Source organism: Carcharodon carcharias, chromosome 3, assembly GCF_017639515.1.
Source record: "Carcharodon carcharias isolate sCarCar2 chromosome 3, sCarCar2.pri, whole genome shotgun sequence".
NCBI lineage: Eukaryota > Metazoa > Chordata > Chondrichthyes > Lamniformes > Lamnidae > Carcharodon > Carcharodon carcharias.
The window spans coordinates 177,141,678-177,169,589 of NC_054469.1; the positions used below are offsets into that span (position 1 = coordinate 177,141,678).

The 27,912-nt window shown below is 44.2% G+C and overlaps 1 protein-coding gene across 1 annotated transcript in view; it reads right to left on the reverse strand.

Annotated features, from left to right (window-relative positions):
• Positions 1-27,912, reverse strand: part of LOC121276056 (phosphatase and actin regulator 1-like) — a 683,909-nt gene that overhangs the window by 41,531 nt on the left and 614,466 nt on the right. Inside the window, exon 12 of the mRNA XM_041184001.1 lies at positions 7,172-7,227. Coding sequence (XP_041039935.1) covers positions 7,172-7,227 — 56 coding nt within the window. The remainder of the gene's footprint in view (positions 1-7,171; positions 7,228-27,912) is intronic.

Consider the following 27,912-nt stretch of genomic DNA (forward strand, 5'->3'; position numbering starts at 1 on the left):
TCTTTTTGAGATTTACAGTTTGTATATTCTGTAGTAACGAGGATCAGGAAAGAAGGGCCCGAGAGTAATTGATTTAAAAGGTTTAATTTAAAGGGATGTCATGGCAGGAGAGCTCAAAGCCGTGGTGTGCTCCTCGTGCTCCATGTTGGAAGCCGGGCACATTTCCAGTGCCCGGGACCAGCGTGTGTGCAGGAAGTGTGTCCAGCTGCAGATCCTGGAAGTTCGGGTTTCAGAGCTGGAATAGTGGCTGGGGACACTGTGGAGCATCCACGAGTCTGAGAGCATAGTGGATAGCATGTTTAGAGAGGTGGTCACACTGCAGCTGAAGGGACTTGAGGAAGGAAGGGAATGGGTGACCACTAGGCAGTCCAAGAAAAACAGGCAGGAAGTTCAGGAGTCCCCTGGGGCCCCATTGCAAATCGGTATTCCATTTTGGAGGCTGATTCCTCCAGGGAGTGCAGAGAGAGCCAAGATTCTGGCATTACAAGCAGCCTGTCTGTACAGGAGGGGAGGAAGAGAGGAAGAGCAATAGTAATAGGGGAATCTATAGTCAGGGAAACAGATAGGCGCAACTGTGGCCGTCAATGTGTCTCCAGGATGGTGTGTTGCCTCCCTGGTGCCAGGGTCCAGGATGTCCCTGAATGGCTGCAGGGCATCCTGAAGGGGGAGGGTGATAAGGCAGAGGTCATGGTACATGTTGGTACCAATGACATAGGTAGAAAGAGGGATGTTTTCTTGCATCAAGGATTCAGGGAGTTAGGCAGTAGATTAAAAAGCAGGACCTCTCAGGTTGTAATCTCTGGATTACTCCCAGTGCCACGTGCTAGCGAGCACAGAAATAGGAGAAGAGTGCAGATGTATATGTGGCTCAAGAGTTGGTGCAGGAGGGAGGGTTTTAGATTCCTGGATCACTGGGATCGTTTCTTGGGAAGGTGGAACCTGTACAAGCTCTACATCTGAACCAGAGTGAACTAACATCCTTGTGGGCGGGTTTGCTGGTGCTGTTGAGAGGAGTTTAAACTAATTCTGCAGGGGGAGGGGACACAGAATGTTAGCAGAATAGGGACACATCACAATACAGTAAAACAATCAAATTAGAGGGAGTACAGCTGCATTAAGTTTCAAGGGAGCAAGGCAAGGCTAGATGGCCTCTACTTTAAAGCCAGGAGTATTACAGGTAAAATGGATGAGTTAAAAGTGAGGACTGAGACATGGAATAGTAGCCATCGCTGAGACATGGTTGAGGGAGGGTCAGGATTGGCAGTTCAACATTCTGGGATGTATAATCTTCAGACGAGCCAGGGGAGTGCGTAAAAGAGGAGGAGGCATTGCATTATTAGTTAAGGAGTCAGTTATTGCAGTAAGGAGAGATGATATCTTGGACGGAGCATTGAATGAAGCTTTGTGGGTTGGGCTTAGGAATAAAAAAGGGGCAGCCACATTGTTAGGTGTTTATTATAGACCTCCAGATAGTCAGCAGGAGATTGAGGAGCAAATATGTGCACAATTTGCGGAGGTGTGTAAAAACAATACCAATAGGGTATTATTAATAATAATATTAATAATTAATTTAATTAAATAATTAAAATAATTATCAATAATAATATAATTATATTAGGTGATTTCAACTTTCCCAACATTAATTAGGATAGACATAGTGTTAAGTGCTTGGATGGAGTGGATTTCTTGAAATTTGTACAGGAGAACTTTTTAGGTCAATAAGTCCAACAAGGGACTGGACCTAATTCTGCGGAATGAAGCCAGGAAGGTGGCTAAGGGGGAGCATTTTAGTGATAGCAACCACAACATGGTACAATTTAAGCTTGTTATGGACAAAGAAATAGAAAAGTTGCAAAAGAATGTTTTGAATTGGGGGAGAGTGGATTTTAGTAAAATAAGGCAGGATCTGGCCAAGGTAGACTGGGAACAGCTACTTGTGGGGAAATCTGCAGAAGAGCACTGGGGGCATTCAAAAAGGAAATGGGGAGGGTACAGGCTCAACATGTTCCCTCTGGGGTGATAGGAAGGAGTAACAAGCCCAGAGAACCAGGTATGACCGAAGGTATTCAGGATACAATGAGAAGGAAAAGAGAGGCTCTTAGAAGGTACAAGGGGAGCAAATCAGCGGACACATTAGTGGAGTACAGAAATTGCAGGGTGGAGCTTAAGAAAGCAATTAGGAGAGCAAAGAGGGGATATGAGAAAGCTCTGGCTGGTAAAAGTAGGGAAACTACTTATTCTATAAGTATATCAATGGGAAGAGGATAACAAGGGAAAGAGTAGGGCCAAGGGGGCAATCTATGGGTGGAGCCAGAGGACATTGGTAGAGTGTTGAACGAATGCTTCACATCCGTCTTCACCCAAGAGAATGAAGATGAAGGTATGGGACTCGGGGAAAGAGACTGTGAGGTTCTTGAGCAAATTGATATCTGGAGTGACAAGGAGGTGTTGGCAGGATTAAAAGTGGACAAATCTCCAGGTCCGGATGATTTGTGTCCCAGGCTGCTGAGGGAGACAAGGGAGGAGATTGCAGGGGTTCTGCCCCCAATTTTTAATTCCCCTCTGGCCACAGGAGAGGTGCCAGAGGACTGGAGAACAGCTAATATGGTTCCGCTATTTAAGAAGGGTTGTAGAGATAAGCCAGGGAACTACAGGCCAGTGAATCTCATGTGAGTGGTAGGGAAACTATTGGAGAAAATTCTGAAGGAGAGAATCTATCTCCACTTGGAGAGGCAAGGTTTGATCAGGGATAGTCAGCATGGCTTTGTCAGAGGGAGGAGTTGCCTAACAAATTTGACTGCATTTTTTGAGGAGGTGACCAAGTGTGTAGATGAGGGTAGTGTAGTTGATGTAGTTTATATGGATTTCAGCAAAGCCTTTGACAAGGTCCCCTTATAAAGAAAGCAAATGCACATGGGATACAGGATAATTTGATCAGGTGGATTCAAAATTGGCTTAGTTGTAGGAGACAGAAAGTTGCTTTCATGACTGGAAGCCAGTGTCCAGTGGCATACCACAGGGATCTGTGCTGGGTCCCCTATTATTTGTCATTTATATGAAAAACATAGATGACTATGTGGGGGGTAGGATTAATAAGTTTGCGGATGACACAAAGATTGGCCAGGTGGTTAACAGTGAGGTTGAGTGTCTTGGGCTATAGGAAGATATAGACAGGATGGTCAAATGGGTAGATAAGTGGCAGATGGAATTTAACCCTGAAAAGTGTGTGGTGATACACTTTGGAAGGAGTAATTTGATAAGGAAGCATTAAATGAATGGCATGATACTAGGAAGTTCTGAGGAACAAAGGGACCTTGGCATGTGTGTCCATAGATCTCTGAAGGCAGAGGGGCATGTTGGTGGGGTGGTGAAAAAGGCATTTGGGACACTTGCCTTTATCAATTGAGGCATAGAGTTGTATAAAATCTTGTTGAGGCCACGGCTAGGGTACTGTGTGCAGTTCTGGTCACCACATTCTGTGATTGCACTGGAGGGGGTGCAGAGGAGATTCACCAGGATGTTGCCTGGGATGAAACATTTAAGTTATAAAGAGAGGTTGGATAGACTTGGGTTGTTTTCGTTGGAGTAGAGAAAACTAAAGTGTGACCTGATTGAGGTGTACAAGATTATGAGAGGCATGGACAGGGTGGATAGGGAGCAGCGGTTCCCCTTAGTTGAAGAGCCAGTCACGAGAGGACATAAGTTCAAGGTTATGGGCAGGAGGTTTAGGGGGGATGTGAGGAAACACTTTTTTACCCAGAGGATGGTGACGGTCTGGAATGCACTGCCTGGAAGGGTGGTGGAGGCGGGTTGCCTCACATCCTTTAAAAAGTACCTGGATGAACACTTGGCATGTTGTAACATGCAAGGCTATGGGCCAAGTGCTGGTAAATGGGATTAGGTAGGTCGGTCAGGTGTTTCTCAGGTGCAGATTCGATGGGCTGAAGGGCCTCTTCTGCACTGTGTGATTCTATGATATAGTTTGGCAGGACTGTAATATCCCACCAGGCAGGAAGGACTGTAAATTCCTGGCCTTGGAGATGGAGGAGAGGCACCAGCTTAGCAGGCCATATCCCACAAGAGTTTTCAGGAGATAAGTTTTCTCCTATCTCCACCTCAGCAAGAACAGTGTCTGAATGACCTACATTTCAATAAGGAGTTGAAGGAGTCTACAATTAAAGATAGGGTGACAGAATACACTAACAATTGTCAGCTGATCAGAGAGGTAGCATGCCTTTGCAAATGTAAGTCATGCCTGTTGGAGCTGGTTGAAGTTTTTGAAGAGCTAACAAAAGTAGCAGACAGGGGAATGTTTATGTACGTTATTTATATGAACTTAAAGAAGACATTTAATAAAGTCCCTCATATGAGACCGCTAAGGCCCATGGAATTAAAGGCAAATTATTGGCTGCGTTAGGAAATTGGTTGAGCAGAAGATGACAGAATAGCGATAACGGGCAACTAGTCTAATTGGCAGCATGTGACAAATGGTGTCCCACAAGGATCTGTGTTGGGGCCTCAATTCATCACTGTAACATTAACAAAAACAAAAATACCTGGAAGAACTCAGCAGGTCTTACAGCATCTGCAGAGGGGGGTACAGTTGACGTTTCGAGTCCGTATGACCTTTCATCAGAACTATGGCATATAGAAATGAGATAAAATATAAGGGGGTGGGACAGGAGAGCTCGATAGGTATTCATTAACCACCTAGATAATGGGATAGAAAGCTACATATCCGAATTTGCTGATGACACAAAAACAGATGGCATTGTAAGGAATGAAAGTGTAAATTACATTGATAGATTAAGTCTATGGGCAAAACTGCAGCAAATAGATTTCAGTGTAGGCAAATGTGAGGTCATCCACTTTGGATGTAAAAAGAGTACTTTTTAAATAGTGAAAAGGTAGAAAGAGTGGAGATCCAAAGAGACTTGGGGGTCCAGGTTAACAGATCATTAAAATGCAATAATTGCAGAAGGAAGACTATGGGAGGCTCCATGGTTAAGTGATTGGTCTGTCACCCTCGCTGTAAAGTTGAGTGTATATATGGAGTTGCTATGAGCTGGATTTGCAATTACAAAATAGCTTGGAGGTCTTGGAATTTACTTGTCACACTTGATGATAAGTCAAACAATGTAACACAAAGCTACTTCTCTGTGCACATGTACATTTTGATTGCCAACACAGACCTGAGCTCCTACCTCACCCTGTCAATTTACTCAGTTTCCCATTTTTCCTCTTGACTCTCTTTTCTAGGTTCCTGTTAATAATCTCTTCCACTGACCACATTTCCTCCTTCAGGCCCAGGAGTGAGGCCATACTAAATTTGTCCACAGGTCCTTTCTGCTCCATGCTGGAAATTCTTAGTATGCTACCTGAGTGGCTAGGTATTTTCAGCGTTTTCTGTTTTTACTGTTGTTGTTGTTGGTATTCTTGAATAGCTTGTTGAACCCCAGACCTGAAAATGTGCTGTAATTCACCAGGCTTTGAACAGATGCTCGGAGATCGAGTCAGCAAGAAGGCAGATCTCAAGTTGTCTGAAAGATGCAGCATAGGTGCCACTGACGTTGCAGATGACACAGAGGAGAACTTAACTCAGCAATTTTTGCTGGTTTTGAATCTACAACCCAGAGTCAAATGGAGAGCATATTCATCCATTGCATCAGCAAAACCCATTCTATGTGCTAATCATAAGGTTCCTTAGTGCATGAAAACTCATTAATGACTGTTGCTTTTATGGCTTCCTGCTGCTTTCTTATCTGTAGACTTTCATATGTAACAAGTTCTTGGTTTCACAGTACATGTTGACTTGTTGCTATCTTCTTTCTTCATCCCTCCAACAATGTGGTGCATTTGTGCAGGGAGTGTCAACTCTCAAGTACCTCAACGTGGAGGTCACAACTGAGCGTGATAATTTCTTAGTTTACATGCACAAGCATGTATTTGCTTTTCAAAATGTACCTTCAAAACCCACAACCTTTGCCACCAAGATGATCAAGGGCAGCAAGCTGGTGAGAAGACTACCACCAGCAAGTTCCTCTCCAAGTTCTGACTTGGAAATATATAATAATTTTCTCATCATTAAAGGTCAAAAGGCTGGAACTCCCTACTTGACAGCACTATTGCTGTAACTACACCATGTGGACTGCAGCGGTTCAAGGAGCCGGCTCACCACTTCCTCAAGGACAATTAGGAATGGGCAATAAATGCTGGCCTTGCCACTGATGCTCACATCCCATGAACAAAGTCATTGCATGGGGGTGGTGTTGGAAGTGGGATAACCAGTCTGGCTTTCCTGATCCTTAGCCTAGGGGGCACTAAAGCTTATTGCAGGACTTTAAAAAGGCATAACTGAATCCAGAAAACTAAACCTAGGCAGAGGGAGTTAGCCAGCTCTCTATGGTTCAATAACGACCTATGTTGTAAAATCACCTACTGTTAGCTGAGCTCAAAGAATGTGACATTTAAAGGTAAATTGGATGATTTAATCTTAGAAACATTTCAGGAAAGAAAGCTTATGCTTGGCACCTCAATCATTCTTCTTGAAGCTTATAGACTAGCGAAGCAAGTAGCTGAATCCGCACTGGATAAATACACTTAGTATTTTAAAGGTTTAATCTAGGTCTATTGTTTATGGTAGGTACCTAATAAATGTCTGAGATTTATGAAACATTTAACATTGCTTTTTAGCTTTTACTAAAGCCATATAGGTACCAATGATCTGTCCCTTTAACAAAACATTTCAAAGAGTAATGAAATTAAAATAAATGTAAGTTTCAGAATGGAAGCTACTGCAGGAGTGCCTTACCCGCTAACCACACATATCGAGAAACCATGATTTTCTGTCCATTTAATTTTAAATCATGGGCATAGTGCCCACAATATCTGAGATGTGTAGCAAGCAGGAGAATCTTCTCAACAATTGATTACATCTATTCTCTAATAGAAGTAAGGTATTGCTTCATCAGCTCTTTGGGGGTCTGATTGCTGTTTTCACATCAATGTGAAAGTCATTTACTTTTGAATAATACAGAACAAAACAGATTAGAGTGCTAGGTGGATATTAACTATTAGATAAACAGTGAGGAGCTTGGCACTTTACGTTTTCTGCATTAGAGTCTCAATTTTGTTCTGACAAGGATAATGATAAAATAGCATCATTACTTACGTTTCAGGATGTTTCTTTGTTCCAGCTCCTCTGCAGTTGGCCTCTGGCTTAATCGCCTGCGTAAAAAGATCAGGATCAATCTCTGCACCATGTTGCTTCACAGTAGTGTTTGCTACAACACTGTCATTATCCTCTGCTGGAACCTGTATGAATGGAAGTGGCTGCTAAAAACCTCTGCCACTCCAACCCTGAATCCACGAAGCAGCATCTGGACTGAAATGTTACACATCCTTGTTGCAAACAAAATCTGCTACTGTCTTTTCATCTGAAGCAAGTCATGCATAGTCCCACACTATTGTTGCACTATGCTAACGCCTGGGAAACATTTTACTTTGCATCATTTCCTTCCTCCCATGTCTGCTTCCTGGCTTTTTCGAGCCTGACAACTTGGACACTGGGTGCTATATTGTATGTTGCATACTCCCCAAACTCTAGTCATAATGCTGATGACATGACTATATGGAGGTTCTCATATCCACCAGCCTAAAGAAGCACAAACTCTTTTCATGCTGTTTTTATTTATCTGATTTTGTTGCACTGAGTTGAAAGTCCCACTTGAGCTCTTAAGCAAATTTGAAACCTATGAAATAGTTATGACTCTTGATTAGAAGTGTCCAAATACTTAAAAAGTGCACCCCTGCTTCCATGCCTGGGGGGACACATTTGCTCAAGTTGTTTTGAGAGTGTGGTTTCCATTGCCTTGGAGGTGATTTCCATTAGTTTGGAGTTTATAGCCCTTTATCTGCTCTTCCCAGCTGCCAACATTTAGTTCAGCATGTGAACTTTACCTTGGACCTCAGATGAGACAAGGTGAACGTGAGCAGGAGAGAAGTGTTGAGGCTTTTCTCAGCCACCTGCCGCACCACAGGAGAGGATGGATGAACACAGAGATCCAGCACACAGGAGGTAATATCTCCAACATAGGGTTTACAGGCAAGAGGATAAGCTTCGAAGACATGCCTCTTGTTTGTTCTTACTCATGGATGGAAGTGTTCATACAGTTTCTGCTCCCTCCTACTCGGCCATGTGATCATGATACTTAAAATGATGTCTTTATTGGAAATGGTGGAGAGTATGGGGTTGGGAATCAGAGAAAACTTGGCGGGGGTGAAGTTGGCAGAAGGAAAACAGAAGAACATGGTTGAACCATTTGTCTACTGTTATTGATTTCAATTTGATTTTTTTGTTTAAAGGCTCAGTTGTATATATTTATCTCAATTTTTGAGTAAAATGTGCTGTTTGTACAAGCTGCTTCATTTACGCTATCTGCCGACAGACAGCAAGTACAGGATACTCGCAATAAGTACTTTAAATCAGCAAGGAGCGACTCGCAGGTCAGTGAGATACACTGGAAGGCTAGGGGCATTTTTTGGGTGGAAAATCTGATGATGCTTGGTGGAGAGATGAATGTGGGTGATTGGATTAGCTAGATATCTGATTGCAGTGGGAGATAAAATGGAACAAAAGAGGCAAGGGAAGTCACAGGGGTGAGAAGAAGTGATGGCAGGTAAGGTATGAGACAGTGAAGAGAGACAGTTATTTAAATTGTTATTTAACAGTTATTGAAAAGTTACTTAAATTTCTATTTTTAAAGCTGACATGATTAACCCTTAGTTATAGCTATAGCTATAGCTTGGTGAGCTGGAACTGGGAGGACTATTTGGTTGACAGAGTAACTCAGTTGGAATTAGGTAGACAAAATCTGATAGATTAGAATAAATTTGCAATAGTTTATAATGTGAATGAGAAGCCTGAATGAAAAGTGTGGCAGAACAATTTAGGAAATGCATGTAAAACACAAGACACTGGATTTTCCATTACATTGTCTAAGCTAAATCAGAGAAGATGATCTCTCTGTTAACCATGTTGGTTGTCTTTATGCTGCTGTTACTCTGCATTTTCTGTCTCTATCTCTTCTTTTCCACTTCTAGCTTTTCCTATCTCCTCTCTTTTGGTGTTTTTCTTTCTCTTCTTTTCTCTCTTTGCCTTTTCTTCTTTCATTTTGGGTGATGCTTAGCCTGGGATGATAAACTGGGAAAAGAAGCCCCCAATAACTGAAGTTTTGAATTATCTTTTATAGATAGCAATGAAATGTGCCCTTAAGTGGTTTCTTTCTCATCATCTGCCCTCAAATATTCTTCCCCTAAAACCATGCATCCCACATCCAATTTCCTTCACACTTCCTCTTTCTTTTCTAGTCAGCTACTCATTCCCATGACCTTTACCTTACACAGTCCCATTGCAATCCCGTCACTTCCCAAGAGGACTATCTTCTCTCCTCTATATCATTAAATTCCCTTTGCTCCTTTGCCACTAACCCTCCATCCATGTTCCGCTTAGTCCTTCCATAAACACCGTATAATTTCAATCAGCTTTCCTGTCCATGTGCCCTCCCCTCTTTTTTGTTTCACTCAAAAAGGTTTTGTTTGTTTTCAAAATTGAGCATACTTCCTGCATCAAAAAACAAATCAAATTCAGATGAGGAATGATGCTTTGTCAGCTTGTCTTTGTTTTACATCATTTTTGGTTTTCGTTAATGAGATGTGGGCATTGCTAGTGAGGCCAATATTTATTGCCCATCCCTAATTGCCCTTGAGAAAGTGGCGGTGAGTTTCATTTTTGAACTGCTGCAGTCTATGTGATGTAGGAACACCCACAGTGCTGTTAGGAAGGGAGTACAACAACAGTGACCCAACAACAGTGAAGCAACGGCCATATGGTTCCAAGTTAGGGTGGTGTGTGGTTTGAAAGGGAACTTGAAGGTGGTGGTGTTCCCATGCATCTACTGTCCTTGTCCTTCTAGGTAGTAGAGATCACAAGTTTGGAAGGTGCTGGCGAAGGTGAGTTGCTGCAGTACATCTTGTAGATAGTGCACACTGCTGTGCATTGATGGTGGAGGGAATGGATGTTGAAGGTGGTGGATGGGGTGCCAATCAAGCAGGATGCTTTGTCTTGGATGCTGTTGAGCTTCTGGAGTGTTGTGGGAGCTGCACACACCCAGACAAGACTCCTGTCTTGTGCCTCGAAGACAGAGTTAGGAAGCAAGTTCCTCTCTGCAGAATTCCCAGCCTCTGACCTGCTTTTGTAGCCACAGTATTTTTATGGCTGGACCAGTTCAGTTTCTGGTCAATGGTAATCCCCAGGACGTTGATAGTGGGGGATTCAGTGATGATAATGCCATTGAATGTCAAGGGGAAATGGTTAGATTCTCCCTTGTTGGAGATGGTCATTCCCTGGCACTTGTTGAGTGAATATTACTGGCCAATTATCAGCACTGAATACTATCCAGATATTGCTGCACAGAGGAGTTGTGAATGGTGCTGAACATTGTGCAATCATCAGCGAACATCCCCACTTCTGACCTTATGATGGAAGGGAGGTCATTGAAAAGGAGTTAAATATCAGTAAGTAATTAGAATGTTTACATTTTTAACTGTTAGAAAGACAAGTGGGGATAATTAGAAAATTCCCATTTCCTTCTAAAGTAACTTATTCATTGTAACATGAGTTATAATTAGGGAAGGAGAAGCCCATGTTTCCAATTTTAATGGAGTTTGTTTGGGTTGACAGGAATACCCCTTGAACTCCTTGGCATGAAGCCTAGATCACTACTTACATGGGTAATCTTACAACCTTGCATCTTAAGCTTCAAAGGAATAACTTCAAAGTCAATGGGTGGAAGGGGCAATTGGAACAGGGATCCAAGCAAATAGTCCCAAGGGGGTGGGTAGAGGAGGGTTTCAAGTCCAATGCTAGTCATGGAAGAGAGAGTCAAGAGTCAGAGGAGGCCCAAAGTTTTCACACACAGCCTGGATCTTGATCCCCAATTAATTATTCTGAAAACGATTGCAGTAATACCTAGCTCAAAGGAAGATAGTTGTGTTTGTTGGAGCCCAAACATCTAAGCCCCAGGACATAGCTGCAGAAGTTCCTCAAAGTATTGTCCTGGCTCAATCATCTTCAACTGCTTCATCAATAATCATCCCTCCATCATAATTTCAGAAGTGGGAATGTTTGTTGATGATTACACAGTGTTCAGTACCATTCGTGACTCCTCAGTCCATGTCCAAATGCAGCAAGACCTGGACAATATCCAGGCTTGGACTGATGAATGCCAAGTCACATTTGTGCCACACAAGTGCGAGGTATGACCATCTTCAACAAGAGAATCTAGCCATCTCGCCTTACATTACCATCGCTAAATGCCCAATATCATATGAAATATAAGATCCTGAGGGGTCTTGACAGGGTGGATGTGGAAAGAATGTTTCCTCTTGTGGGAGAATCTAGAACTAAGGCTCGCTATTTAAAAATAAAGGGCTACCCATTTAAGACAGAGATGAGAATTTTTTTTCTCTCAGAGGTCTTTGGAATTCTGTTCCTCAAAGTGGTGGAAGCAGAGCCTTTGCATATTTTTAAAGTAGAGATAAATAGATTCTTGACATGCAAGGGATTGAAAGATTATCCGTGGTAGGAGGAATGTGGAGTTGAGGTTAAAATTAGGTCAGCCATGATCTTATTGAATGGTAGAGCAGGCTCGAGGAGCCGAGTGGCTAACACCTGCCCCTAGTTCGTATGTTTGTTTTACACTCTGGGGGCTACAATTGACCAGAAACTTAACTGGACCAGCCATATAAATACCATGACTTTAAGAGCAGGCCAGAGCAAGGGAATTCTGCAGTGAGTAACGCACCTCTTTACTCCCCAAATACTGCCCGCCATCTACAGCGCACAAGTGAGGAGTGTGATGGAATTCTCTCCACTTGCCTGATGCGTCTCACTCCAACAACATGCAAGAAAGTCAACACCAACCAGGACAGAGCAGCCCATTTGATCGGCACCCTATCTACTAGATTAAATATTAACTCCATTCACCACTGGAAGACAATGACAGCAGTGTGTACCATCCACAAGACTCACTGCAGCATCTTGCCAAGCCTCCCTTGACAGTACCTTTTAACTCCATGACCTCTACCACCTAGAAAGGACAACGGCAAGCAGATACATGAGAACACCAGCACCTTCAAGTTCCCCTCCAAGCCACACACCATCCTGACTTGGAACAATATTGCCATTCCTTCACTGTCATTGGGTCAAAAAACCTGGGCTTGAATTCTACGCTCAGGGTGCACCCAAGTTGGAGCAGCCGGAAGTGGGTGTAAAACCACTCCTGGCCAAGTTCGCGCTATGAACGCGATCTTACGCTGGGTGGCCAGTTAAGGCCCACCTAGCTTGAAAAGCGACTACCAGAACGTGTCGGGCACCGGGTCTAATGGGGACCCGGTGTGGTGTTCAAAGCTGGAAGAGGCAGTTCCCGGAAGGCTGCCAGGAGTTGTTGGGGGAGGCCGAGGGAGCTGCTTGGAAGCAAACCAACAAATGTCCTGGTGTGAAGTCACGGCCTCAGCACTTGGTGGTCATGGAAGGGCAAGTTGGTTGACAGTCTGCCTTGCCGTTTCTCAGATGAGTGCCTGGGAGTGCTGGTTGAGGACGTCAGTGTCAGGCGGCATATCCTAATGCCCAGGGATGGCAAGAGTAGGCTGCCCCACCTGACCAGAAGGCCTGGACAGAGGTCACCACCTAGGTCAGTGGGCATGATGTGATGCGCCACATGTGGCTTCAGTGCCGCAAAAGGTTCAATGATTGGATGCGGTCAGCAAGGCTAAGTGCAGAAATGGCATGGACCTGTGCAGGGAACTTTAGTCGAGTGCCTGTTGCTCAGAACATTCAGGGGTCTAACAGGGTGTATGCCAACTGGCACTAAAGCCTGACCTGCCAAGGCTGGAATGTCAGCACAACAGGCCTCAGTGCATTGCAGGGTGAGATGTGCCACAGTGACATGGCCCGTCTAATGCCTGGTTAGGAACCAGGAAAGGACCTTCAGGGAGATGGAGCAATAATGAGGCTATTCTTCCCTGTCAGGAGAGCAGTCATAACGCCGCGGAGTGCTCCAGAACGGGTGGTGGAGTGCCAAATCTATGCATCCCCACGCAGCACAAAAGCAATGCACTGGAGCTGGAATGCCACCAGCCAGCTCTCTCCTCCGGTCACGGTGAGGCAGGGGTCATAGAGTAAAACAACACAGAACAGGCCCTTCAGCCCATCGTGTCCATGCTGGCCATCAGGCACTTATCTATTCTAATCCCATTTTCCAGCACTTGGCCTGTAGCCCTTTATGGCTACGACATTTCAAGTGCTCATCTAAATACCACTTAAACATTACGAGGGTTCCTGCCTCTACCAACCCCTGACGCTGTGTGTTCCAGATTTCAACCACCCTCTGGGTGAATTTTTTTTTCTCAAATCCCCTCCAAACCTCCTGCCCTTATCTTAAATCTATGCCCCCTGGTTAGTGACACCTTCACTAAGGGGAACAGTTTCTTCCTATCTACCTTATCTATGCCCCTCATAATTTTGTATACCTCTATCAGGTTCCCCCCTCAACCTTCTCTGCTCTAAGGAAAACAACCCTAGCCTATCCAGCCTATTCATAGCCCAGGCAAAATCCCGGTGAATCTCCTCTGCACCCTCTCCACTGCAATAGTGTGGTGACCAGAACTGCCATCAGTACTCCAGCTGTGGCCTAACTAGCACTTTATACAGCTTCAATGTAACCCTGCTCTTATATTCTATGCCTTGGCTAATAAAGGCAAGCATCCCATATGCTTTCTTAACCATCTTATCTACCTGTGCTGTTGCCTTCAGGGATCTCTATGGATATGTACATCGAGGTCCCTATGATCCTCTATACTTTCTAGGGTCCCATTTATTGTGTATTCCCTTGCCGTGTTAGTCCTCCCAAAATGCATCACCTCATACTTCTTAGGGTTAAATTCCATTTGCCGCTGCTCTGACCATTTTATCAGCCCATCTATACTGTTCTGTAATCTAAGGATTTCCTCCTCACTATTTATGACACCACCAATTTTCAAGTGATCTGCAAACTTACTGATCATACCTCCTATATTCACAGCCAAATCATGAATATATACTACAAATAGCAAGGGTGCCAGCACCGATCCCTGCGGTACACCATTCATCATAGGCTTCCAATCGGAAAAACAACCTTCAACCATCATCCTCTGCCTCTTTCCACTAAGCCAATTTTGGATCCAATTTGCCAAATTGCCCTGGTTCCTATGGGCTCTTACCTTCTTGACCATTATCCCATGTGGGACCTTGTCAAAATCCTTACTGAAGTCCACGTAGACTACATCAACTGCACTATCCTCATCTACACAGCTGGTTACCTCCTCAAAAAATTCAATAAAATTTGTTCGACATGATCGCCCTCCTGACAAAGCCATCCTGCTATCCCTGAATAATCCCTGCCTCATCAAATGGAGATTAATCCTGTCCCTCAGAATTTTTTTCCAATAGTTTCCCTACCTCTGATGTTAAGACTCCCTGGCCTGTAATTACCTGGTTTATCCCTACTACGCTTCTTGAGTAATGATATCACATTTGCTGTTCTCCAGTCCTCTGCCACCTCTCCTGTGGCCAAAGAGGATTTGAAAATTGGTGTCAGAGCCCCTGCAATCTCCTCCCTTGCCTCACATTGCAGCCTAGGATACATCTCATCTGGGCCTGGGGATTTATCCAATTTTAAGCCTATTACAACTGCTGATGCCTCCTCCCTTTCACTGCTAATTTGTTCAAGTATATCACAGTCCCCCTCCCTGATTTCTACACCTACATTATCCTTCTCCATAGTGAACATGGGTGAAAGGTAAAGCAACTGTTTAAAACGTCACCTACATCCTCTAGCTCCATGCACAGATTGCACTTTGGTCCCTAATGGACCCTGGTTATCCTCTTTTCCTTAATATAATTATAAAATGCTTTGGGATTTTCCTTTATCTTGCCCGCCAGTGTTTTTTCATGCCCCTTCTTTGCTCTCCTAATTACTTTTTTAAGTGCCTCCCTACACTTCCCATATTCCTCTAGGGTTTCTGCTGTTGTTGTCAGCCCTCTGTATCTGCCATAATCCTCCTTTCTTTTCCTTATCCAATCCTTTAAATCCCTTGACATCCAGGGTTCCCTGGACCTGTTGGTCTGGCCCTTCACCTTTACTGGAACATGCTGGCCCTGAACTCTCACTATTTCCTTTTTGAATGACTCCCACTGGTCTGATGTAGACTTTCCTAGTAGCTGCTCCCAGTCAACCTTGGCCAGATGCTGTCTTATCATATTGAAATCAGCCTTCCCCCAGTTCAGGACCTTTATTTCTGCTCCATCTTTGTCCTTTCCCATAACTACCTTAAAACTTACAGAGTTATGGTCACTATCCCTGAAATGGTCCCCCACTGACACTTCTATCACATGCCCTGCTTCATTCTCTAAGATTAGGTCCAGTACCGCCTCTTCTCTTGTAGGACTTTCTATGTGCTGGCTCACATAGCTCTCCTGGATGCACTTTAAGAATTCTGCCCCCTCTATGCCTTTTACACTAAGACTATCCCAGTTAATATTCTGGAAGTAGGAATCTCCTATTATTATTACCCTATTATTTTTACATTTCTGAGATTTGCCTACATATCTGCTCCTCTATCGTCCCCCCGACTGTTTGGAGGCCTATTGTAAGTCCCAGCAAAGTGATTGCCCCCTTTCTGTTTTTACGTTCTACCCATATGGCCTCATTTGAGGAACCTTCTAAGATACCATCCCTGCTTACTGCAGTGATTGACTCCTTGATCAATAGTGCAATGCCATCTCCTCTTTGACACCCCCCACCCCCGCTCCAATCACACTTGAAGGTTCTATACCCTGGAATATTGAGCTGCCAGCCCTGCCCTTCCTCCAACCATGTCTCTCTGATGGCAACAATATCATATTCCATGTTAATCAACACCCTCAATTCATCTGCCTTGTTACTTGTAAGACTCCTTGTGTTAAAATAGATTAAATCTAGCTTTGCATTATTCCCTTGTGCCTTAACATGTCTATATTTGCTCTACCTTCTAGAGTGACTTAATTTCTTTTCTATATTTGGCTGTGCATCACCCCCAACTGTACCTCCACTCTGTGTCCCATCCCCCTGCCAAATTAGTTTAAACAAGGGTCAAAAACAAATGGGGTACTTTTTTAAAATTCATTCACAGGATGTGGGCTTCAATAGCAGGGCCAGCATTTATTGCCCGTCCTCAGTTGCCCTTATTCAGGAGCATTTAAGAGTCAACCACATTGCTGTGGATCTGGAGTCACACCAGGACATTAGTGAACCAGATGGGTTTTTACAACAAATGACAATGGTTTCATGGTCATCATTAGATTTTCTATTCCAGGTTTTTATTGAGTTCGAATTCCACCATCTACCATGGAAAGAGTTGAACCTAGGTCACCAGAGCATTACCCTGGGTCTATGGATGACTAGCCCAGCGACAATACCGCTACGCCATCACCTCCTCTTCAAAGTGCAAAATAAAGCTAAGATGGCTAACGAAGTTAAAAAGACAAGGCTAAAGGCATTGTATCTTAATGCACTGAACAGTCGCAATAAGAAAGATGAATTAACAACACAAATAGATATAAACGGTTATGATATAGTTGCAATTACAGAGATATGGCTGCAGGGTGACCAAGGAGGTAACTGAACATTCAAGGGTATTCAATATTTAGGAAGGACAGACAAATAGGGAAAGGAGGTGGGGTAGCATAGTTAGTAAAGGAGGAAATCAACAATGCAATAGCGAGGAAGCATATTGGCTCGTAAAACCATGATGTGGAATCTGTTTGGGCGGAGATAAGAAACACCAAGGGGCAGAAAACATTGGTGGGGGTTGTCTATAGGCCCCCAAACAGTAATGGAGATGTAAGGGAAGGCATTAAGCAGGAAATTAGAGACCCATGTAATAAGGGTACAACTGTAATCATGGGTGACTTTAGTCTACATATAGCTTGGACAAACCAAACTAGCAATAGTACTGTGGAGGAGGATTTCCTGGAGTGTGTATGTGATGGTTTTTTTAGACCAATATGTTGAGGAACCAACTAGAGAGTAGGCTACCCTAGACTAGGTATTGTGCAATGAGAGAAGATTAATTAACAATTTTGTTTTTGTTCCCCTTGGGGAAGAGCGACCATAAAATGATGGAATAGTTCATTAGGATAGACAGTGAAGAAGTTGAATCCGAAACTAGGGTCCTGAATCTAAATAAAGGGAACTACGAAGGTATGATGCTCGAGTTAGCAATGATAGATTGGGGAACCTTACTAAAAGGGTAATGACTAATATTTAAGGAACATATGCATAAATTGCTACAATTATTCATTCCTGTTTGGTGCAAAAATAAAACAGGAAAAGGTGGCTCAACCATGACTTGCAAAAGAAATTAGGGATAGTTTTAGATCCAAAGAGGAGATACATAAAATTGCCAGAAAAAGCTGCAAGACTGAGGAATATGAGCAATTTAGAATTCAGCAAAAGTGGACAAAAAGATTGACCAAGAAGAGGAAAATGGAGTATGAGAGTAAACTTGCAAGGAACATAAAAACTGACTGCAAAAACTTCTTTAAATATGCGAAGAGAAAAAAATTAGCAAAGATAAATGTAGGCCCCTTACAGTCAGAAACAAGGAAAATTACAATGGGGAGCAAAGAAATGGCAGAAGAATTGAACACATATTTTGGTTCTGTCTTCACAAAAGAGGACACAAATAATTTGCCAGAAATGTTAGGGAACCAAAGGTCTAGTGAGAGCGAGGAATTGAAGAAAATCAGTATTAGTAAAAAAATGGTCCTAGAGAAATTAATGGGGTTAAAGGCTGAAAAATCCCCAGGGCCTGATAATCTACATCCCAGAGTACTAACGGAAATGCCCCTGGAAATATTGGATGCATTGGTGGTCATCTTCCAAAATTCTATAGATTCTGGAGCAGTTCCTACAGATTGGAGGGTGGCAAATGTAACCCCCCTATTTAAAAAAGGAGGAAGAGAAAAAAAAACAGAATTACAGAGCAGTTAGCCTAATGTCAATAGTGGGGAAAATGCTAGAGTCTATTATAAAAGATGTGGTAATAGAACACTTGGAAAGCATTAATGGGATTAGACAAAGTCAGCATGGGTTTATGAAAGGGAAATCATGCTTAGTTTTCTAGTTTTAGGCTCTACTTTTGTGAGGATGTAACTAGTAGGATACATAAGGGAGAATCCAGTGGATGTGGCGTATTTGGATTTCAAGAAGGCTTTTGATAAGGTACTATATAAGAGGCTAGTGGGCAAAATTAAAGCACATGGGATTGGGGGTAATATACTGGCATGGACTGAGAATTGGTTGACAGACCGGAAACAGAGAGTGGGAATAAATGGGTCTTTTTCCGGGTGGCAGGCAATGACTAGTGATGTACCGCAGGGATCGGTGCTTGGGTCCCAGCTATTCATGATATATATAAATGACTTGGATAAGGGAACCAAATGCAATATCTCCAAGTTGCATTGGTCGGGGTTGTAAGGAGGATGCAAGGAGGCCTCAGTGTGATTTAGACAAGTTGTGTGTGTGGGCAAATACATGGCAGATGCAGTTTAATGTGGATAAATGTGAAGTTATATGCTTCGGTGTGAAAAAACAGAAAGGCACAGTATTATTTAACTGGTGATATATTGGGAAATGTGGATGTATAAAGGGATCTGGATGTCCTTGAACACCAGCCAAAGTAAATAGGCAGGTGCAGCAAGCAATTAGGAAGGCCAATGGTATGTTGGCCTTCATTGCAAGAGGATTTGAGTTCAGAAGTAAGGATGTCTTACTGTAGTACAGGGCCTTGGTGAGACCACACTTGGAGTATTATGTGCAGTCTTAGTCTCCCTGCCTAAGAAGGGATATACTTGCCACAGAGGGAGTGCAGCGAAGATTCACTACTCTGATACCAGGGATGGCAGGACTGTCATATGAGGAGAGATTGGTTTGACTGGGCCTGTATTCACTAGAGTTTAGAAGAATAAGGGGAGATCTGATTGAAATGTACAAAATTCTAACAGGGCTAGACAGGCTGGATGTAGGGAGGATGTTTCCCCTTGTTAGGGAGTCTAGAACCAGGGGCCAGTCTCAGGATACAGGGCAGGCCATTTAGGACTGAGATGAGGAAACATTTCTTCACTCAGAGGGTGGTCAACCTGTGGAATTCTCTACCACAGAAGACGATGGAGTCTGGGTCACTGAGTATATTCAAGAAAGAAATTGATACATTTTTGAATATTAGAGGCATAAAGGGTTATGGAGAGAAAGTGGGAATATGGCATTGAGATAGGGGATCAGCCATGATCATATTGAATGGCAGAGCAGGCTTGAAGGGTTCAATGGCTCCTAATTTCTATGTAATCCCCCCGATAGCACTAAGCAAACCTCCCCGCAAGAATGTTGGTCTGGTTCTGATCCAGGTGTAACTCGTCTGAATTGTACAGGCCCCACCTTCGTCAGAAATAGACCCAGTAATCCAAGAAACTAAAGCCCTCCCTCCTGTACCATCTCTCCAGCCACACATTCATCCTCTCTATCCTCCTATTCCTCTACTCACAGGGAGTAATCCAGAGAGTACAATCTTTGAGGTCCTGCTTTTTAATCTCTACCTAGCTCCCTAAATTCTTGATGCAGGACCTCATCCCTCTTTCTACCTATGTCGTTGGTACCAATGTGAACCACACCCACTGACTGTTCGCCCTCCCCCTTCAGAATGTCCTACAGCCATTCTGTGACATCCTTGACCCTGGCACCAGGGAGGCAACACACCATCCTGGAGTCATGTCTACGGCTGCAGAAGTGCCTGTCTGCACCCCTCACTATTGAATTTCCTACCACTATTGCTCTTGCACTCTTACTCCTGCCCCTTGTGCAGCTGAGTCACCCACAGTGCTGTGAACTTGGCTCTAGCTGCATTTTCCAGAGGAACCTTCACCCTCAATGTTTTCCAACACAGAAAAACGGTTCTTGAATGAGACTCTGGGGCTTTCCTGACTCCCTTCTTCTGACTGGTGGTCACCCATTCCCTCTCTGACTGCACTTCTGTAAGCTGCAGTGACTACATCTAAAAACGTGCTATTCATGTATCCCTCAGCCTTGTGGATGCACCGCTCCAGCTGACGCTCAAGCTCTGAAACCCATTGCTCAAGCAGGTCAAGCCGGTGGCACTTCCTGCACATGTGGTCATCCAGGAGTCTCTAAGAATTCCCACATGCTACAAGGCTGTACAACATACGGGACTGAGCTCCCTTGTCACACTTTTTGTTTGTTTTTAATTAAAAGACTATTTCTTTAAATTTAAGCCAAATGGAAAACTATTTAGTTTTTCTCTAAAAAAAAACAAATGCTGAGACTCTTACCTTCAAGTAATGTCACTTTAAAGTGAAAAAAAACAACTTACCCATTACCTATCAATCAGCTCTCTCCCTTGTCCTGACATCACTTCTTTCGAATTCCAGTGCTGCTGAGTGTCTGGGTAAGAACCGGCTCCCTCACAATTAAACTCCGCTTCCGCTCTTTATACAGCCGCTCCCCTCCCTCACAGGTAAACTCTGCTCCAGTTCTTTATACAGCCGCTTTGCTCTTGTTCTTTTTTGTTGTTTTAGCTTTATTTATTTAATTTCCCCCTATCCTTAAGTTACTAATTTAATAATAATGAACAAGTGAGAATTACAATCTAAGTTTAAATCTAAAACAAAGCTAAAAGCTAAATACTCATCAGCCAATCACCTGACTGCTCTCCTGTGACGTCACCCTTTGTTTTTTCAGTGTTGATTTGAATCTCTGGGTCTCAGATTAAGGTAAGAGTGCAGGTGACAGGTGTGCAGCGGGTACTGGAAACATAACAGGTTCCTCTCACTAGAAGCTGAACTATCATAGCCAGAGAGCCCATTGAAGCTCCAGTGCAGATGGCACCATGCAGCAGGTCTCCACTGTCTCCTCAGCCTGCCTAGCATGCAAAGTGACTTTGAAGATAGAGCTCAGAGGAAGACATCACACCTGCACCAGCGTCACACCATCTCTGAACCAGACACCAGTACAGATACTCACACGTCATTGGACATTAATTATTCGGCTTCATGGGTAATGCACAGTGGTGAGGGCTCATCACACTCGCAGGTGGAGCTAGCAGAGGCAGAGAGATCCAAGGGAGCTAACAGTGGGAGCACAGCTGGAGACCAGGACCATGCTACATCTGAAGCGTATGACAAACCTCTGGAGTCATGCATCAGGTGGCAGATGCTGGATGTCCAGCATCCCGCGCAGAGAGAACTGATAAGAGATCCATGAGGCTATGGTCTCCATCATGGAGGAGTCCATGCGGAGCATGAGTTCTGCGCTGACCCATAACAGAGAGAGAGAGTGGTGACTCCCTTGGAGATGCAGCATCGGGAGCAGACTCAGGGGTTCCTGGGGTTGTACTCAAACCTGCAAGTCCTCACACAGGCAGTGACTTCAAGAGGTCACTGCAAGTGAGAGATATGAATGAGGCACCTAGTCTCTCTGCTCGGTCCCTGTCCATTAATGATGAGCAGGGAGGTGTAAATGCACCTCATGCTCGCAGATGAACTACCTGTCATCTCTATGGGTTTCTCTCAAGCTGCTCTGGAGGAGGGCACGAGCTCATCCACCCCTCTGCCAGTGGCTGCTGCATCTGATGATGCTGTGACAACTGAGGAGAGCTCAGCCTTGGGGCTGGATACACACTCCCAAGCCCTCAGGCTGTGGGGGCCACCAGGACAGCAGAGTCAGCTGACTGTCTCCAACGCCACTGTCAGCGAGGTGAGGACACCAAGATGCAGCATTCACAGACGTAAATTGAAGGCACCTTGAGCACAACAGGGGTGTATCACAGGTGAGATTTTGTGTGTTAATTAGTTTTGACGCTTGTCTTAGGGATGGACGCTTTGTTCATGTGAAGCAACATAAACAATTATTTGATTTAAATGGGCTGAATTGGCTGGATGGTACAAATAGGTGCCAGGTGCAGCACAGTCTTGTAAAAGTCTGCGTTGTGTGGTGCTGGTGTACTGGGTTAGGTTCTCATTTATTGATTGTTAGCAAAGGAGACAGTGCCATTGGCTTGACGAGGCATCGATGCCTTGGATTCCTAGCTGAAGGTTCACTGGATCAAAGCATGCCTGGGTGTCCCTGCCTCCATGAAGGTTCCTGTCCTCTGCTGAGGTCCTCACCCTGCACCACCCAGGCTCTTCCTCTGAACCATCACTTGAGTCATCCTCCATGGCCTGTGGAGCTGCCTCACTTTCCTCAGCCCTTAATGGGTCCCCCCTTGCCAGAGCCAGGTTGTGCAGGGCACAGCATACAACGACTATGAGGGAGACATGCTCTGGAGGATACTGTAATGCTCGCACTGACTGGTCCAGGCATCTGAAGTGCAACTTCAGCAGCTCGATGGCCTCTCTACCACTGCCCTTGAGGAGGCATGACTCCTGTTGTATCTCTCCTTGACCTCAGTTCTTGGGTAACGGAGTGGGGTCATCCCTCTTCAAGGGATGGTCCTAGTCACCCAGGAGCCATCCATCCACTTGTGCAGAAGCCACAAATAGTCTTGGTACCTGTGAGTGCCGCAAGATGCAAGCATCATGTGAGCTCCCAGGGTAACAGGCACAAACTTGGAGAATCTGTGTCCTGTGGTCACAGATAACCTGAGCATCCCTTTCTGTTTAAGAAAGCTCCAGGCTCACCTGCTGGCACCTTGATGGCCATGTGAATGCAATCTATTACAAACTGGATGTGGGAGAACCCAGCTATCGCAATGAAGCCTTGTGCTCTCTCCGCCTGGCTTGCCTTGTCTGTCTGGTAGTGGATGAACATGCAGGCGTGTCTAAAGATACCAACAGTCAGGAGCTTGATGCAACTATGGGTAGATGATTGAGAAACACCACACAGATCCCCCACTGAGTCCTGAAAAGAAGGCATAGAAGTTGAGGGCCACTGTGACCTTCAAAGCCACCAGCATGGGGTGTCCGCCCAAGCAATTGGAGGCAATTTCCAGACATATTGCTGCCACTATGTCCCTGGAGAGGGGGAGTCTCCTGCGGCACTGGACCTTGGACATCTGGAGGTAGTTGGAGCGCTGCCTGAACACACTAGATGCTGGCTAGTGCCTTCGGCGAGCCCTCCCATCTTGAGTTCCCTGCTTGCCCTGCACCAACTAAGCCTGTGCCTCTCCTCTAAAAGGTCTGTCCCTGGGACGCTGCCTGCACCCACTTGGCCTCCTCTCCTCCTGCTGCTCTTCCTCTTCAGAGGAGGTTCCACAAGCAGAATACACTATCCCCATTAGGTGGGATGCAGAGAAGCATTCCCTGGGAAATGAAGGAGCACTGTGCTGCAATACTCAGGGGAACCTTCCAGGGAAGTTGAGGACCTGAGATGCTGAAAGGCAGACTTGACAATCAAACAAGATGCCAAGAAACTGAGGGACAATTCTGTACTCATACAGCAAAGAGCTGGCAATGACAGAGAAAGTACTGCTGCTCCAGGGGTCTTTTATCCCACTCGTGGATGAGGAAATGATTATAATATGAATTCCACCCACCCGTGTTGCCCATGCGGCGAGCTAAAAATCGCATAGGCAATGTAAAATCACAGTCAATAGGCCTTTTTTAATTACCTTACTTGGCCCTTTAATTGTTGGCAGGCACTGCTTCCACTCCTGCGTGCGCCTGACCTCGGAATGCAAGATTCAGTCCAGGAACTCTGTTTGTAACAGCACTGTGAATGCGCCTACACCACGTGGACTGCAACATGTTCATGAAGGCAGCTCACCACAAAACATCCACAAGGGCAACTAGGGATGGGCAACAAATGCTGGCCTAGCCAGTGATGCCCACATCCCATGAAAGAATAAAAACATTACTTTAGTCTTGACATGCTGCTGTCTGTCATATTGTCACTGGTAGCTTGGTGCTGTGTGATCTCTTCTGATTTAAATTTAAATTGCATGTAGCTAATGAAGTGACCAGGTTATGAATTTCAGATTTCAATTGAGTTCCCACTGGTTAAATTTGCAGGTAGGGGTTGGATGAAGGAAAAGGTGAGCAGGGGTTGGAGGTTGAGGGAGGAAATGCTGTGGGATCCAGATAGTTGCTATTTTAACTCTCATTTACACCATTCATACCAGGTGAGCTGGTTTAGAATTAACCCTGATTACCTCTGCCCAGCTTAGTATTGTTTCTTAATTTTACAGGATGCAAAAATCTACAACAGGAGTGCACTTATGACTTTTTAAAATTTTCTCCATCATTTTCTCTGTTGTATGCAAACACATATGTGGTCTTCATGTTAGCAAAAAAGAATAGTCAACATAAACATTACTTGAATAGAGCTTTTAAAACTTGGTCTCTGGCTTTCATCAAATACATTAAACAAAACTACTGATCAGAGCCTTCTCCCCATAACCCTACATATTGCTCAGTTTCAGATCATAAATCAATTCCCTCTTGAATGCCTCGATTGAACTGACCTCCAGGTAGTGCATTCCAGATCTTCTCCTCAAATTTCCAATGCTTATTTTGCCAATTATCTTAAATCTGTGTTCTCTCATTCTCGATCCTTCCACCAGTGAGAACAGTTTTTCCCTATCTACTCGGTCCAGCCCCCTCATGATTTTGAACACCTCTATCAAATCTCCTTTCAATATTCTCTTCTCAAAGAAAAACAGTCCCAACTTCTCCAATCTATCTACATAACTGAAGTTCCTCATCTCTAGAACTATTCTTATACATAGAAACATTCATAGAAAATAGGAGTAGGAGTAGGCCATTCGGCCCTTCGAACCTGCTCTGCAATTCATTATGATCATGGCTGATCATCCAACTCAATAGCCTGCTCCCACTTTCTCCCCATATCCTTTGGTCCCTTTCACCCCAAGAGTTATATCTAACTCCTTGAAAACATACAATGTTTTGGCCTCCACTACTTTCCGTGGTAGTGAATTCCACAGGCCCACCACTCTCTGGATGAAGAAAATTCTCCTCATCTCAGTCCTAAATGGTCTACCCTGTATCCTCAGACTGTAACCCCTGGTTCTGGACTCACACACCATCAGGAACATCCTTCCTGCCTGTCTAGTCCTGTTAGAGTTTTATAGGTTTCTATGAGATCCCCCCTCATTCTTCTGAACTCCAGCCAATATGATCCTAATTGACTCAATTTCTCCTCATATGTCAGTCCCATCATCCCAGCAATCAGTCTGGTAAACCTTCGCTGCACTTCCTCTATAGCAAGAACACCCTTCCTCAGATAAGGAGACCAAAACTGCATACAATATTCCAAGTGTGGTCTCACCAAGGCCCTGTATAATTGCGGCAAGACATCCCTGCTCCTGCACTCAAATCCTCTTGCTATGAAGGCCAACATACCATTTGCCTTCTTTACCACCTGCTGCACCTGCATGCTTTCCTTCAATGATTGGTGTACGAGGACACCCAGGTCTCATTCCACATCCCCCTCTCTCAATTTATAGCCATTCAGATCTGCCTTCCTGTTTTTGCTACCAAAGTGGATAACCTCACATTTATCCATACTATACTGCATCTTCCATGCATTTTCCCACTCACTCAGCATGTCCAAATCACCGAAGCACCTCTGCATCCTCCTTACAGCTCACCCTCCCACCCAGCTCTGTGTCATCTGCAAATTTAGAGATATTACATTTAATTCCCTCATCTAAATCATTAACATATATTGTGAATAGCTAGGGTCCCAGCACCGATCCCTGCATTACCTCACTAGTCACTGCCTGCCATTTGGAAAAAGACCTGTTTATTTCTACTCTTTGTTTCCTGTCTGCCAACCAGTTTTCTATCCATCTCAAAATAGTACCCCCAATTAATTTTACATGCTCATCTCTTATGTGGGACTTTGTTAAAACCCTTCTGAAAGTGCAAACAAACCACATCCACTGGCTCCCCCTCATTAAATCTACTAGTTATATCCTCGAAAAACTCCCAGTAGATTTGTGAAGCATGATTTCCCCTTCATAAGTCCATGCTGACTCTGTCCAATTCTGCCACTGTTTTCCAAGTGCTCAGCTATTAAATCTTTTACATGGACTCTAGAATTTTCCCCACTACCAACGTCAGGCTGACTAGCCTGCAATTCCCTGTTTTCTCTCTACCTTTCTTTTTAAATAGTGGGGTTACAGTAGCTACCCTCCAATCTGTAGGAACTGTTCCAGATTCTATAGAATCTCGGAAGATGACCACCAATGCATCCACTATTTCTAGGGCCACTTCCTTAAGTACTCTGGGATGTAGATTATCAGGCCCCAGGATTTATCGGCCTTCAATCCCATGCATTTCCCCAACACCATTTCCCTACTAATACTGATTTCTTTCAGTTTCTCCCTCTCCCTAAACCCTGTGTTCCCCAACATTTCTGGTATGCTATTTGTGTCCTCCTTTGTGAAGACAGAACCGAAGTATGTATTTAGTTGGTCAGCCATTTCTTTGTTCCCCATTATAAATTCCCCTGTTTCTGACTGTAAGGGACCTACATTTGTCTTTACCAATCTTTTTCTATGAATTTTTTCTGCATTCTCTCTCATGCCTTCCCATCTTTCCTAAAGTGTGATGGCCAGAAATGGAAGCAATATTCCAGTTGAGACTGAACCAGTGTTTTATACAAATTTAACATAACCTTGTTACTCTTGTACTCTACACCTCTATAATAAAGTCTAGGATATTGCTTTATTAACCACGCTTTCAACCTCCCCTACCGCGTTCACTAACTTATGCACATATACACTCAGGTTCCTCTGCTCCTGCACTCTATTTAGAATTGTGTACTTCATTTTATATTGTCTCTCCATGTTCATACTTCACACTTCTCTGCCTTGAAATTCATCTTACACTTGTCTGCCCATTCTACCAACATCTCCAAGTCCTTTTAAGTTCTACACAGTCCCCCTCACAGTTTACAGTGCTTCCAAGTTTTGTATCATCTGCAAGTTTTGACATTGTATCCTGTACATCAAGGTCTAGGTCATTAACACGTATCAGGAAGAGCAAAGCTGCCATCCCTGACCACTAGGGAACTCCACTACAAACTTTCCTCCATTCGGAAAAATCATCCATTAACTATAACTCTGTTTCCTATCACCTTGTCAATTCTGTATTCGTGGGCAGAATCTAGCCCTTGTTGGGCGGGCTCGGCGGGGGCAGTCAGGAAGCTGACCGCAATCGAGGCCGGAAGGTGATTTCACGCTGGCGGGCCAACTAAGGCCTGGCCAGCGTGAAATGCGAGTGGCAATGCTGAGTGCTGTCTGTGCAAGCGGTGGGGGTGGGGGAGAAGGCGAGCAGGGTGAGTGCGAACTTCATGCACGTGCGCAAGTGCGCGCTTGAAAAACATTATAAAACATGTACCCTCATGTGACAGAGTCACATGAGCAAGGATATGTTATTAATTACATTTTAAAATTTTAATTTTATTTTTATTTGCTCTTGAAAACCTCATCCCACCCATGGATGAGGTTTCCTAAAAAGTGCAAATGCCACTTGGCCTGTTCGCCTGCTTGCCAACCGTAAGGTTGGATGAGCAGTGAAAAATGTAAGTTGAGACTTTAGTGGCCTTAACAGGACTTTTAATTGTTGGCGGGCACATGCCAAACAAAATATCGCGTGACTGTGCGTTGACACTGGGATGCTCGCCCGACGTCAATGTGCATCATTTTATGCTCGAACGGGTTGGGCGCACGCCCTCCCAGGTAAAAATTTTGCCCCATGTTGCCACTGTCCCTTTTATTCCATGAACTACAACTTTGCTC